Source organism: Palaemon carinicauda, chromosome 5 (assembly GCF_036898095.1).
Source record: "Palaemon carinicauda isolate YSFRI2023 chromosome 5, ASM3689809v2, whole genome shotgun sequence".
Taxonomy (NCBI): Eukaryota; Metazoa; Arthropoda; class Malacostraca; order Decapoda; family Palaemonidae; genus Palaemon; species Palaemon carinicauda.
In genome coordinates this window covers 3,411,648-3,427,666 of record NC_090729.1, presented here as the reverse complement: position 1 = coordinate 3,427,666, position 16,019 = coordinate 3,411,648, and the positions used below count along the sequence as shown (strand labels likewise).

The 16,019-nt window shown below is 35.3% G+C and overlaps 1 protein-coding gene across 1 annotated transcript in view; it reads right to left on the bottom strand.

The window, feature by feature from the left end:
* Nucleotides 1-285: 285 nt before the first annotated feature.
* LOC137641308 (uncharacterized) overlaps nucleotides 286-16,019 on the bottom strand; it is a 22,895-nt gene continuing 7,161 nt past the window's right edge. Inside the window, exons 3-4 of the mRNA XM_068373735.1 lie at nucleotides 14,457-14,626; nucleotides 286-13,379 (exon numbers count right to left, since the gene is read on the bottom strand). Of these exons, the coding sequence (XP_068229836.1) occupies nucleotides 11,123-13,379; nucleotides 14,457-14,626 (2,427 nt within the window). The 3' untranslated portion in view covers nucleotides 286-11,122. The remainder of the gene's footprint in view (nucleotides 13,380-14,456; nucleotides 14,627-16,019) is intronic.

Here is a 16,019-nt window from a genome sequence, read left to right as displayed (position 1 = left end):
ATAACACAAATGTCCAATGATACATGAGTTAAACTTACTAATGTGCTACATACAAGCTTCAAAATAGCTGACACTGGAAGTATGTGGAACGTAGCCAAAAACAGATTCATTCAACCAAAGCATAATGAATGATGTAAGGTAAATTACATTTACAATGTAGAGTGAATGATTAGGAATTAAATGAATGCTGCACACTGCTGACTTGTCAAACTAGTATGGAGAGATATCTATTGTATACTCTCTCCTTTTACAGCATAAGCTGTGCTCAGCACATATTTTTGACAATATATAGGAAGATGGCTTCTACATTAATTCCAGTCTGGCAACTTCCCAACTCTGACTTTTTATCTCACATCTGGTTGAGAGGTTGAAATTTCAAAACTTCAAAATGAAAGGGTTTCACTGTACTGTTAACTATGCATTTCCTTTCATGACGAGAGCCTTGAAAACGATAATCTTGCCACCTTTAAACCATGCCAAGCTATTTTACTTTTACTTGATCCCCTTTAAGTGCTAGGTTCATTTCAATGAGTGTGTGATTAATAATGTACCAGAAAATTCTAAGCCAAAATCAAAATCACAGAGGAAAAGAGGGTCCACATATTCAAGTCAAAGAGGAATATATTTACAGATCCAGATTCTAAGGTATCTAAAGAATTAATAATTCTACTGGAATGAAAATTCTACGCAATGTCCAATATTCTGATTATTGTTAGTAATATTACTGTACTGTGATTCCATATACTGAGTGGAAATGATGAATGTTTACTGAATCTGCAAATGCTAACCCTTGGTCATACCTGAGGCAAGTTTGAGATCACATTACTACGTATTTTGGAATATATCGCTATATTTTATCGTATATCGTCTTTCCTGAGTTGTTAATACAGACTTTCAAAAGTTACCCATCAGTAAATGCTATACAAGAACGTTTCTTACATGCCCAGAAAACAAGTGCTCAGTGACAAGTTTTCAACTTGAGAAGTAAAAGTATATTCGTTCTCACAGTATTAACATATCTGTAATTTGATATCAGCTATTATGGTTTTAACTGGATACAAATAAACTGCCAGGAAGTGAATCAACTAAGACTTAAATCAATCCCAATATAGTACCAAAAAGACTAAAGAACAAAATTTCATGACAACTTTTAGTAAGGTTCATTCATTTATGGCAATTTGAACTGGATTTATTAAAGTAAAGAAAGCAACCTAACCAGAATGCAAAAATTATTATAAGACAAAACATCAGTAAGGCCATGGTACAAATTACATAATGAAATGGCAAAAGATCCAGTCCCATAAAAGTACTGTAGGGAAAAGCTGTTGTTTAACAATAGATATAATTTTCACTGAACACCTGCACCAAATAAGCAAACTTTTGAGTTGAAACTCAAACATGACTCAGGCCAACTATTGTAAACGAGATTAGTGATTTTGGATACCATAGCTTAAGGTTAATATGAATGACAGGTTTAGAAGTTTACCCAGCATCCACTGAAATAATCTATGTAATGTTTTCATTCCTACATGAAGACTCATTAAGATAAAAATGATATAATAGAAAGTTGTAGCTCCCTCTTGTGAGATTCTTCTTTTACAATGTGAATTTACTACATAAAGAATTTTGTAAAATAGTTGGCAAATGAATTCATATATTCAATTTCCAATTACAATACATGCAAATGATAAAAAACAGCCAAACCTGTCAAAAACCATTGCATTTTTTATATAAAAGCAAAGTATCAATGGGAAGATTACACAGAAATAATATACAGTGCAGTCAAATAGAATATAAAAGTTAGCTAACAAGAGGACTATAATGACATTTATAGAAATAGAGTTCTGTATCCCATAAATAGTCTGACATAAAATCATGATATATGGAATCTTCACTGATTGGGCATAATTCAGGTACTTTTACATAAAATTCCCATTTGCAAAATTTAATTCTATTTAGCCAATAGAACATGAGTAACCATATATGTAATACTGTGTTCACATTATAAAGAACTGAACTCTTGTAATTGAAATACTTCACATTAATAGTGCTCTGGTCATAACAGTGGCTGTAAAGATAAACTGTACATGAATTTATGAAGTACAAATAGGTATCATCAGCTTATGTGTAGACTATTAGGCATAACTTAGGCTAAAATTATTGTGAAAGAATTACCACGAGTCTTTTTCACAAACCATGCTGATGCGAGATTAAGTATTCTCCCTAAGTTAATATTGGGTTGGTGGTGGCATAATATTTCATTATATTAGAAAACATTTGAATATTATAATTTTTGGATGTCTTACATGTAAGAAAAAAATTGTTTTCTATTGTTCTGACAAATTTGCCAGGAAGCACCGGGTAGACTTTCTAAAATCACTAACTGCAGTTATCCATAATCCCAAACTTCCAAGACACGACCTTCAATACTGGTGAAATATTTTTTTCCACAGATGCTTTAAAAGATGTGGACTGGCTTCTCTGACAGTTGCTTTCTTTCAAATCAGTCCACATCCAAAACAAGACAGCAGTGAAGACCCAGACAAAGAAGAATACAGATTTGGATAGCCAAGTACAGTATCTGTGTATATGCACTTTGAGCAAGGTTTGATGATGGGCTGAGAAGGAAATTTCTATAGCTTTGGATTATTTCAAACAAGCTTTCTTTTTAATGAATTGGCAATATAATGCTGTAGGCTGCTCTTTGTGCTAAACCCTTTCTATAACTAAACATAAGGTTTATATCATAAAAAGCCCGTTAGCTATCATGTTGAGAAGAAAGTTTTCATCATGTCATTCCAAGCATTGGACCGAGAATGGTGATCTCTTAGGCCACAGCCACGTGAATTTCTCCATTCTATGACATGTGAAATGAAATGAAGAAAACACTATGTGTACCTTCGGGACAAAATCCAATGGGTTGGACTGACAGTGGTGCTACTTCCTTTGAACAACTTTATGGGGGGTTATATGGGTGGAGGGGTGAGTCAACATGTAATGTAGGCAACAGTAAATCATAGGCTGTACAACACTAATCATGTATATCAATTCAAATTTACCTGCAATTCTTTGTACCTCAAGATTTCACTGAAACGATAAAAGAAATTCCGGTGAAAAAAACTTATGCAGCACAATATATTGCATTTACTGCGCGGCAAACTGTATAGATGCATCATCAAATGACAGCACGAAAGAGATGCACAAGGGACTCATAACCAGACTTTGTGATACGGACATGAGATGATGAAGCTCCTTTGACAAAGACAGTGCTCTAATACATGTACTATATGTACCCAGTTTTCTATTTATGCTTCCAGGAGGTCTATCAGAGAATTATTGAAGAGAGGGGGTGGGGGAGAAGTACAATAACATATTTTGATTATTGCACAGGATTCTGTTTCTTCCTTTTTAATTTAAAACTGATTTGTACCAGAAGAGCAGAAATATCATGATATAAGCAAACTTCTTGATTGGAGATACTGCTCAGTAGAGTTATATATAGGCTTTTTCATTGGATAGTACAGATTCTTTCCCTATAGCTATTTCAAAAACATTAATCTTACAAAATAAAAAATAAAAGGGAGATAATAATTAACATAAAGAAAGCTCTACTTCAAAATGAGTTGGATTTTAAAACATTCTAGATCACAAAAAGAGGTTTTCTACAAGTGTTACTTAAATGCAAGTGCTACGACGATTAATGAAAAATATAGCAGCGCAATATAACAAAATTAACACCTTAACATTTCGATGTAATAATCTGCATTTTATGCTTAAGCTACTACATCTTAATGCAATATTTTACATCTAATTCAGATGGGGATATATTTTTACTTCAGTTACAGAAGTTAAACCTAATCTAAATTATGGCGCTTCACCGTGAAGCGCAAATAAAATAAAAAGAAATTTTACAATTCCTATATCTGGGTCATATCACAGCCAGTCACACCTGTTGGTGCTCTTCTTCACTATCCTCAGCTAGAACTTTCTTTAAGAAGAAGTTTAGCCGTGTGCATCAGTTCTGCCTAAGATCCACTATTCAGAACGACCAGAATTATATGTGAAAACTTTTACTTACGCACCTTTCGCACATACAGATATAGGAGGAAAACCCCAATTTAATTCTCTGCACTGTGCGAAGATTAAGTGAAACTTTAATTTCTGCAGGAAGCATAAAAAAAGGGTTTCACATATATTTCAAGTCCAAAAACCTCAAACTTTCAACAAAAAGCTGTTTACAAGGGTTATGACAGTTTTTTTTCTGAAATAGTTTACATAATTTCATTTTGCTTTACATGTTGTGATACATACTGGCAATATTTTTACTTGAGGACCAAAGTAGCAGACCAGTTTTCTTTTTTTTTTTGCTTTTTTTGTTTTTTATGTTTTTTTGCTATTATATAGTAACTTTATAAACTGGGCCCCACACATACAAAAACACACATGCGAGGAAGTCCAGAATCTGAGCACCCAAAAGATCACAGTTCTCTCCTAAATTAGAAAAAAAATAAAAATAAAATACCCTTATTATCAATGCTGCATTTTTTTTTCATTCATTTCAGTACGATACTTCGTACGAGTTCGCTCAATACATCATATGTATGGAAAGTGTTTTGGAAAGCAACAGAATGTTAAAACTGGATCTTTAATTTTGACATGCAAGGCTCAGATGACTTCTCACATCACAAAACTGTTCATGTTCCTATATCACCGCTACTAAAGTCAGGTCTATTGTCTTATTCCTGTTTCCAAACACATTTAAACATACACGGGTTATATATATTGAATAAGATAGAATACTAATAATAGTTGCCCTGTACATATGTAGCTCCTATTGTTACACACACAGACATACACAGTGAGCATCATATGAGCATCATGTTAATACCAGGGAGGAAATACCTGGCCAATGTATGAACCTGAATTAGAATTGAAACGCCATCATACAATGCGCTGCTTTCCTTCGGTCGCTATTAACAAGACACGGGAAGTGCTGGAGACTTCCCTCATTAGCCTAGCCATTCTGGATTCTATAAGAGAATCCATCGTATCTGACACAATGTAGAGTACACTGTGATTACACACTTTTTATTATTTAAACTTTCATTTCCTTTAACATTACTGATTGATACCATAGAAGAGCTGATGTTAGGATGGATACCAATGGTAGTGGCCATTCTTATGAGAGAAGACTTTACCATACTTTATAATCATCAACTAAGAGTCTTCAGCAGTTAACCTTTGTAAATTCTTTGAATAATTCAAAATCTTACATATGACCTTCACTGAAGTCTATTGATTGGTGATTATGACATTGCTACAGTAATTATGATAATGTTAGCAATAAAATATCTATATACATAAGTCACCTACGTTTAAATAAGTGCGAAAAACACTCAAGGTGCTTAAAGATTTCTGCTACTTTCATATGGAAGAGGATGAGAATCTGGTAAATATCTCACAGTGATGAACACTTATGCATAGCCACACAAGTACGTATACAACAGCAACTACTGATGGTCATGTCTGGCTAAAATAAACCTTCATCCCCATGAAAACTCTACCACTATTGCTTAAGTAAAAAAAAAAAAAAAGTGACAGCATTTAAAATGCTGAAAAGATAATAAAAAGAATTGTTAGGAAGAGAAAAATAAAGCTTAGAGAGGCTTTGTCTGCAGTATGCCAAAGAGGAAACTGCAATCCACCTAAGGTATAAGTAACAAAGTACTTTATGCCATTATCAAACCAAAATGTATTGCAACCTATCTCTACAAAGTTCATAAATACCCACACTGAATCAGATCCTAAAGATGAAACATAACAAAATACAGAAAAATACTTGAAACAGCAGAAATGCTGTTACACTTAATTTCAACTCTTGGTTTGTGCATAGGATAACTAGAATCCTTGCTACACTGATAACAGTGAAAAGTTAAACCATGAAGGTGTAATGAACATTAAGAGGAAGCTAAGTATACTAAAAAAACATCTTGAAAGTGCATTAACTAGCAGTACGGTATATTTGGTCTCTTGCATCTCAACAAGACGGCTCAGTGATAAGAAGAGATTTCGGCACATACCTGTTTACAATCAAAATGTTCCTCATCATAAAACTGGGTCACAATCATGCTGTCATTGTCATGAAATATTACTATTATTAATATTATATAAAGTTTTCTGACACTAATGTATCTGTCAAGTGATATTTCTATTGCTATGTGGATGACTGAAAGAACTACAAATTCTAATATTTGGAGGTAGTTTTGGCCAGCCTTCGAGTGCCTTTTCTCTAACCTCGGACACTATTCATTACTCATCTGGGTCGGAGGAAGATAGCAGCAACGCACATATGTTATCAATGAATGTAAGGTCGAATAGGCAGATCATTAAACACTTTCCTTTGAATAACGAGAGGAATTCTTCGAACTTACCCGGTGATTCACAGTGCTCATGTAGACTTACTCAGCTAATAACACTACTGGATTAAACTCATCCAACAATCATAATGGTCAGTGAAACTGGCACTTCCCATGTGCTCGATAAACGACTTCCTCTGAGAATCTGAACTCAATGTAAGTATCCTATCTCAGATAATGCCAACTTACACTTACAGTATGTTCAACCTAAGCCTGTTTACTCTAGTGACAATCTCAGTCTGTTTTTATTTTTAGTAGCCATAGTTGATGCATTCATTCCTTACAACTTAGCAATTAGACAAGATAATATATGTACTATATATTTAGAGCCTCATTTTTATAAATGGGGCTTAATTCAGAAAAGAAACTCCATACAAAACATCCTTGACCATCTGCATTCAAACTAAAAGCTCAAATAGCCTCTTGCACCTCTGATCATATCCTTGGTGATGCCACCCATGAAGTGAAAGCACTCATGGAGGAGGTTCACAAAATCATCTTCCTTAGTCTACCTATAAATGATCAGATGATATAAGCTGCATACTTGACCTAAAGTAGTGTTCAGTCCCATTTCCCAGAGACAAATTAGTTTAAGAGTACTGCATATGATCATCAACTGCAGAAAATTTGCTGCGAGTAATACAGAAAGGAAGGAAAAACAAGGTTTAAATAGTTCATACTTTCAGTTTGACCTTAAGAAGAATTTGGGTTACTATATTCTTCCCCCGGCACCCACGTCACTGTCAAACACACCGGACGTGACTACGCGAGGGTACTGTGATAAACAGCAGTTAGCCTAATTGAGCACATTCTGTAGAACAATAACAAGGAGGGAACAGGACACCTCAATGATATAGCTTAATTCACCAATTTTGAAAATATATAATATAAAACTCAATAATCTTGACCATGAGGCTCCTAGGTCCAGTGGTGCTGAAAACACTGTGCCATGGGCCGTCTGGGTTATGATCCTTTGAAGTTGGTGAACTACTCTAATCACAAGATCTGAGACACATGATTAAGTTCCCAAGGCTCCCTCTTCTGTACAAACACATTTGTATAATACATAGCAGCTCACTCTGTATTCCGGTCAGACGAGCACACAAACTTAAAATACGTAACAGAACTAATAACAAATTCATAAGGGTGTTGTTTGGGAGGCCTAATAAAGCCAATAAAAATATATACTTTACATACAGTACAATTAATTTAGCTTACCTAATGCCTTGGAAACTTACCATCTGAAGTTCAAACTGTACATACAACAAATGCACGCAGCAAAAAATAGACATATGTATATATATTTATATATATAGTAGTCCAACAAAACACATGCCGATGTAATAATAATACACATTATTATTATGCTTTAGTCTTGCTTTTGCAAGTAAACCACATAATGTAATTTATTTTATACAAGAATCTTAGTGCCTTTGTCATTACATCAGACAATAATATACCGTATATATATATATAATTCTTAAACCGTTTCTATTGTAGACACTTCTGCCTGATGGACTACATTACTCTCCTAACCATTCACATGCAGGGTTCATCTATTCAGATAGTTGCATTCAACACAAGACACTGTACATGAAACAAGCCTGTCACATGGTAGTATTCGCATCTGCCCAACGCCTTGCCAACATACATACAATTCAGGCTCGGGTTTCCAATTTATTTTTTTCCGAGGATGGCGCCTCATACATACATTTCTCAACATCATGCCAAGATGTAATATCATGGATGCTGTCTTACACTTACGATATTAATGCTACCCATAGCAGACAGACAGAGCCTTGATATTAAATCTCTCTGAAGCATAAAGGAGATAACATACAGTGGCTGGTACCATCATCATTCAGTGGGAGTTCTATGGACTGGTTCATGACACTGCACCTGAAATTAGGTTGGTTGGATTCCTAACAGACCCAAAATACTAGAGATAAGAATAAACCAGCCAAGATAATGGCTTATTGTATTTTACACTGTAAAACCAAACAAGAACAAAACAAAGCCTAATGTAATGCTGATTCATTTTGCTGAATAAATCAGAGCTTCTGATACAATGTATTAAGTGCTCTTTTATGTTTCACTTTCAATTGCGTTTGCTGCTGTCGCAAGCATCTCTTTCCCTCTCGTTCTGACATTTGATCTAAATAGTATTGTTTACCTCACTGAAAAGAAGTATCAATACATTTGCATTATGCATATCTCGTTGAAATACTTATGAAACTGTTCAGTTAAACTTTTGGGGGCTATTGCAACATGCATAACACAGTAACGATCTTTTATAGATAAAAGATTCCCAAAAAGTTCTCTTGCTACCTTCCTTTACTCTTGATGATTGTTGCGTGACACCTCTGAAAATAATGAACAGCTCACAGCAGGTTCACTAGACTCTGCATTTGACTCATATGGTTCATAAACCATATTCTTGGCCATTAAAGCCTTATCAAACTGGTTAACATGGCATCATACTGACTTAGAAACAGCACTGACAGCTATAGTAAAGATACTTGGTAATTTCTCATGATGGCTACACACATTTCAAATGATTTGAGCAGCATTTTCTCGTAAAATCCAGACTTGTCCTAACGGATCCTAACTTTACAGGGGATTGGATTGCAAGCCTTGTCCAAATATGTCAGCATTTGGAATAAGGTTAGTTTTGCGATGGACTCTCAGTGATGTTGTCCAGACCTTCTTAAATTATAGGAAGGTCTTAGACTAACAACCAATTATTCCACATCCATTATTTATGTGGCACATCTGAATGACTACATAACAATAAACTAAAGTGTTCAGGTTTTGAAGTAATTTTGCTGGTATAAGAAGCTACCTTGAAAATAATTGCTCTGAATGCTCGTTAACGTAAAAAATGATTTAGGAACATTCAGAACATGGCCCTGAAAAATACCCTCATCAAAAGTAATGCAAAATAAAATACAAAAATTGGGAGTAAAAAATCTAGACTAAAATGGTTATCACCGAAAGTTGCAATCTTTACCACACTGCTGTATCTGACTGGAATGCAGAAATGGATGGCTGAAACTTCTTTTGTGACTTTATGGGGCTTTCAAACTCGTAATAGCAATAATCATTATGGAGCATATATATATTCAGCAAGAGATCTATTGAGTGTATGTACAAAATAAAAAGCATTTGCATGGACTACTGTCAGTAAATATTGGCATATGGAAGATGACTGTTACACATAGAAAAAAATAAGAAAAAACACCTGACTTCTTCTTGTACTGCAAATAGGTAATTATAAAAAATGCACATCGGATATGATACAAAGTATCATAAAACATTATAGAGTATTAACATTAAAATTGTGCTTGAAGATGCATTACTAGTGCTGGCCATTAGATTCTTTCCTGTTTCCAAAATTCTTATGGCAAGTAAACATCCCTTTTAAGTTTCCATTAAAAAAAAAATTCGAATTCAAAATTTAATCTCTAATCAGAGAAAAGAATCCACCATTTCTTACATTGATGAAACTAATTTGAATTTAAAATTTGTGGAAACTAATGTTCAAATGATTGTCTAAAAAGTAATCTGAATATCATTAAAAATTCATAGTTTTACTTATAAGATAATCAAACAGCAAGTGGATATTATGAAACACAAACCCAGATGCATTACTGCTTTATAGATAAAAATTAAAGAAAGGCGCCTGCTTAAAATTTCCATGAAAAAAATATATCACAAAGGCACGATGCCACGTACTGTGCTACTTTATTTTGGATTCATAACAAAAGTCTAAATGAGATCATTTTATCAACGCTGCACTTCTCTTCAAAAATACCCATTTATTTAACATATTTACATGAAAAAATCTTGATAATACCTTACGTCTGTAACGTTAAAGCAGTTTTTTTTTTTTAGAACACCTTTGGCTGCCAGCACTGAATCAACTCAATCCCCAATACCTGAGATTTTTCTGCAAAGAAGTTTCAGCTAATATAAATTAATCCTGTTAAGCTACGAAAAGAATTCCTGGATAATATTAAGAGATTTATGAATTCCTGTGATCTTGTAGCAAATTTTCCAACTTTCTGTGGCCCACCTTAGCTAGTCTGGTATTTTATAAGAGCTTTGTTTGTGTGGCTGAGCTGTTTTGTTTTCTCACTAATCTAATAATCCCAGCAGTTGTAAGCTCAGCTTGTCTGACTGTATGACTGGAAAATAGCTACACAGATAACAAGAAATTATATTGGAACATTAACAATTTTTGTATTCACGATACCTGTCGAGTGAGGTAGAAGTAGGTAGTTGGGAGGATAAACTCAAATGTTTCAAGCACACAAGAACCTGTACATTGTTGTATTATACTGTACTGTACTTAGGTTGTTGAGTTTTATGGCCGGAGTTGGAAGGTAATCTTGTACAAATAATTGTCACTTGAGAACCTTTATATGCAAATTCCTATCACTAGGCTTTACAGCAATATGAAGCATATTTAATCTGTTTGCTTTGACAACAAAATGAGAATTTTGCACATGAAACTTCTACAGCGAGGATTTGGGCAGTATGCGAGATGAGGTCACTATGATAACTGTCACAACGGCTCTAATCTATAACAATAAACATCGTCTAATAATGAGCTCTACAGCTAGAACCTATAGCAGGAACCCGCTTGGAATACATAAACATTAACATATAGTGGTCACTGTCACATGAAACTAAATGCCCAAGAGTTAAGGTGCAGCCCCAAGTGAGTTGCCATGTTCAGGTTCTTGGTAGTTGGACAAACTGTTGTCAGACTCGTGAAGTGAAGAATGGGAAGGTGCTGGAGAGGTTAGCAGAGATGATAAGGGTGAACTCATGCTCGATGTTACACTGAGTCCAATCCCACTGCTGCTGGTATTGCTGCAGCTACTCACATTTTGAGGTTCTTCTTTAAATGGCAAGGGGGAAAACAGAGCCATAAATCCTTTGTTGTATTGGTCACTTAAGGGAGCAGGACTATATGGAGCTTGAGGATAAGGAGGTGGATTGAGGTATGTGCTTTCCTCCAACGGTGACTGACGGTCAGAATATGTAGTCTCTGGTAAGGGGTGCTCCAGTACATAACTTTCTTGGTTAGGAATATAAGGTGCCGGTGATGCAGTCAGATTGACTGGGTGAGAAGGGCTGGATATATCTATCAGACTCTGGGACAACTCAAGAGACTGAGGAGAGTTCAAAAAAGCCCCAGGTTTCATGTCTTGATACTGATTAAGTAGATTAGTACTTGAGGAAATAATCTGAGAAACAGATGAGTTAGGGCTTGGACTTAAGCTGTGAGATATGTCAAGCATGGTATGCATGTTCTGAGTGATGCTTGCAGTTGGTGACTGCAAGATTCCAGGTGATGGTGGAGGTTGATGTATACTATGAGGAGACTCCATCATACTGTGAGGTGACTGGATAATGCTTTGAGGTGACTGGAGCATGCTGTGTGGTGACGGCAACATAGAATGGGGGGACTGTAACATACTATGTGGAGACTGTACCATACTCTGAGGTGAGTTACAGTGTAGAGGGGGAGGGCTGCTTATCAAGCTGCTCTCCTGCACAGTGGGCTGTATAATTTCAGATTCCATTGTCTGCAACATCTGCTTCATTTGTTCTAAACCATTACCTTGAAGCATCAGTTTCATTTGTTCTATATCCATACCATTTAGCATTTGTCTAATTTGCTCACCAGTCATGTTTTCGACCACATTCTTTACATCTTCTGTAGTTGGGGAGCCCGATATAAGACAGTCATGGCGATTTATAGTTGAAATCAATGCACTTGAACTGGAAGTGATACTTCTTTGGCGAACAACCATACTTTCAAAGAGCTCGGAATGACGCTTAAGACTCTGGAGGGCCCGTATAAGACCATCATAAATTGACTTGCCATTGATTTCTCCAAATCTCCAAGCAATATATTGTTGTAAAATTCTCTGAAAGTTGTTAAGATGTGTTTCCTGTCCGTCCATATTAAATACTATAATAAGAACAAGAAGATAAGCCATTCGGGTGTCAACATTAAACACGCGCAGACCACTGAGAATTTCCTGGAATTTGCTAAACACCTCTGGCGACATTGCTCTCTGGATCATTGTCATATTGGTGATCATAGGTTGGTTAGGAGAATGAACATTGTGGTAGCTGCCAGTGTCCTCTTTCAAGAAACTTGAAGCAAACACAAGAGCAATGACAGTGATATTCTTTTTTATAGCTGCTCCCTGCTGCACTGAAGGGAGACTGCTGAACTCAGGAAATTGTCTAAGGAATTTTGTAAGCCTCTCTGCAAATCGTCCATAGGTAGACATCACATCTGACTGGGAATTATCTGGATATGGCAACTCCTGTTCAACCAACTTTATGTTGCTTACAACTCGATTTATAAAGTCAAATTCCTTAGCATCAAGATAACGCGAAGCTGGATTAAATACTCGTTCCACTGTCATATCCTCCTCGTCACTTTCTCTCTTGATTCCCCGGCACATGGTCCTCACTGGACTCTCCGCCTTGGCAGTTACTGTTGGATGATGATGACCATCACTTGGGGGGTGATTTGGAGGAGGAGGTATTGGCCCATACTGTATTGGTGCAACTGTTCCTGTTATTGGAGTTGGTGGAGAACTGTTTGGAGAGGAACCTGAGCTATCCAGGTCCACTGGATGTGTTGGGGGCTGGTAGGTGGGCAACACACCACTTTGTTGATAAGGTTGTGAATTTTTTGAGGATGAGCTGTCTTTTGGACATACACTAGAGGAATAAGACCCTGAGTTTGTAACACGTCCACCACTGCTACCTGTATTACCACTACCACCACCACCTCCTCCACCACTTCCACTACTAGCACTACCCGACTGGTACATCATCCTCTTCGTGAGCCTTGTCTTCATCAGTTGCAACCTCTCCTCCTCGCTCATTACCCATGATTTTGTCATACCAATGCTCTCACATTTGGTAAACCTGTTGGGAAAAAGAAAGCAGACGTAAGTTCTACTCTTGTTTTCAAAGGCATCTTTTCTAACCTTATTTAATTACAAATGAATCTACGTCGTATAAGTCAACCACTTTTGAACCATTTGGCTGTGTCTTTATACAATTAAAGGTTTAATACTGTATAGACAAAATATGAAAAATAATAATCTATAGAAAGGAAAAAAAACTTACACATCAAGAAAACATCAGTGTATATTAACGAATTTATAAAAAGAAAAAACATACTAATTTACAAACTGGTACTGTATTCAAGGTCTCACTTCCCAACCAGTCATACAAGAATTCAAACACTTAACAAAAGTGACAACTTGCATAACCAGCGAGTGTCACAGCCACGAAATAAAAAGCCTGTAACCTTCTTTGTACAGTATTCATGCCAACGAGGAAGCAATTAAATCTCTCGAACTCCTCACCAAAATTATGCAAAGCAATTCTACAATCCTATTGTCTTTATACGATTCTGAGATCGGTCATTTCAGCTTGAGAAATGGAATGTCTTCTTTTTATGTCTGTTCAGTAATAATGACATATTTTTGTTTGGAGCTTCAAGTAGGCAATAATATCTGACAAATAATCCCATTTATCAACTTTATATATGTAAATTATTTAAATAAACTTCAACTAGTGATACAAACTTACTAATGATGAAATGGGCTAGATATATGATAATGTTGTTACTGGAACAGAAACTGCTAGAGCATCTTTAAAATGTTGCAAATATAACAAAAGAACAGCAAATTATCAACATAATACTCTGAACCTTCAAGTTACCTGGCATTGCCAGTCTAGTAACGAAGGAAAAAAAAATTTTTTTTTTCTTAAAAGGAAAAGGCAACGAATAAAGTTATTCCTTTAATGCTAGTCCCTTGGTGGTCACCCAACCAAGAATTGTCCAGACCAAACACTATTTACTTTGCTGAAGGGCATTACCACCCCACTGGCATGTATGTGATATAGATTTTGGTCATTGGCTCCCACTCTTAGGAAAAAGTTAACAAATTTACACAATGGCTCAGATTCAATAAAAAATGAAAGTTCACTAACCTGCAATATTTGCAAAACTTTCTGGATGCAATGGATATTGCACACTTTTGGTCCCCTCCACAACGGAAGTGTTTGTAAGCATCATTCTGAACGGAGCGTCTGAAGAAGGCCTTGCACGAATCGCACGAAAGACCTCCGAAGTGCAGCGACTTGGCTATGTCCCCGCACACCTGTAAAACACGTATCGAATGAGTCCGATTACACTGGTAAAATCGACGCTGTTGCATCGCTAACACAAGCAAACTTAACAAATATTTGTGATTTTTTTTTCACATTTTTACAGACAAAACATTTAACCAATACACCACATTTTACATACATTATATATATATATATATATATATATATATTATCATTATTAATTGCTAGGCTACAAACTTAGTTGGAAAGGAAGAATGCTAGAAGCCCAGGGGCTCCAACAGGGAAAATAGCCCAGTGAGGAAAGGAAACAATGAAAAATAAATATTTTAAGAATAATATTAAAAATAGGTATCTCCTGTATAAACTCTCTCTCTCTCTCTCTCTCTCTCTCTCTCTCTCTGTATATAGATATATATATATATATATATACATATATAAATATATAAATATATAAATATATATATATATATATATATACATACATACAGAGAGAGAGAGAGAGAGAGAGAGAGAGAGACGCAATTTACAGAAAGTGGTAAAAAGCGTAAGACGAAGGTTTTTCTCAAATTTTCTAAGCTTCTTATGATGGACTTATCTTCTCGATCAAGACAATGAAAAATCAAGACAATGTAGGATTTAGCTGCTTACATCTTAAGGAGGTCTGTTGCCATCTCTCTCTCTCTCTCTCTCTCTCTCTCTCTCTCTCTCTCTCAGTATCTACAATCCTTACATCTTATAAGATATATTTTACATATCACTTTTAGAATGAATTAACCTTTCGGTTCTCAGTAAGATTTTTTTTAGGGGTGAGGTTGCAAGGACCATGTCCTTTTCACTACGCTGGGTGCGAATCAACCTGCTGGATTAACCCCAAGGTAACAAATTAAATACTTAGCTAGGCAGGCATAATGGATTTTTCAAGAATGAGTAGATTTTCTCAGTAATTATACAGAACAGAATTATATATATATATATATATATATATATGATTAATTGTACCAGAGTTATGATGAACATATTTTTTTCACTGAGATTTAAGGAAATCTTTTTCCGTCATCAGTGCCTAAAAGATCGAAAATATAATTATAAAAACATAAGTTGAAACACTTTTTTTCAAATTTTATACAAAATTAAGACGAACATTCTAAAATTATTGGAAAGAACATAAAAGGAAAATGACATAAACGAAATACAAAATTCTGAAATACACATTCAAAGCTGGAAACTGGCACAAATTAAAATTAAATGCAAGATATACAGTATACACTGTGAATGCAAATCACCTAAAGCATTACCTAACTATTATAAATCTTCGTTCTTTAACTTTATTTTTATATTTAATTTTTCTTATTTGGATTTGCTTTTCATAGTTAAATCATACAAACCCTTAATTCCACGAAGAGCTAAAACAACGCAGAGGGG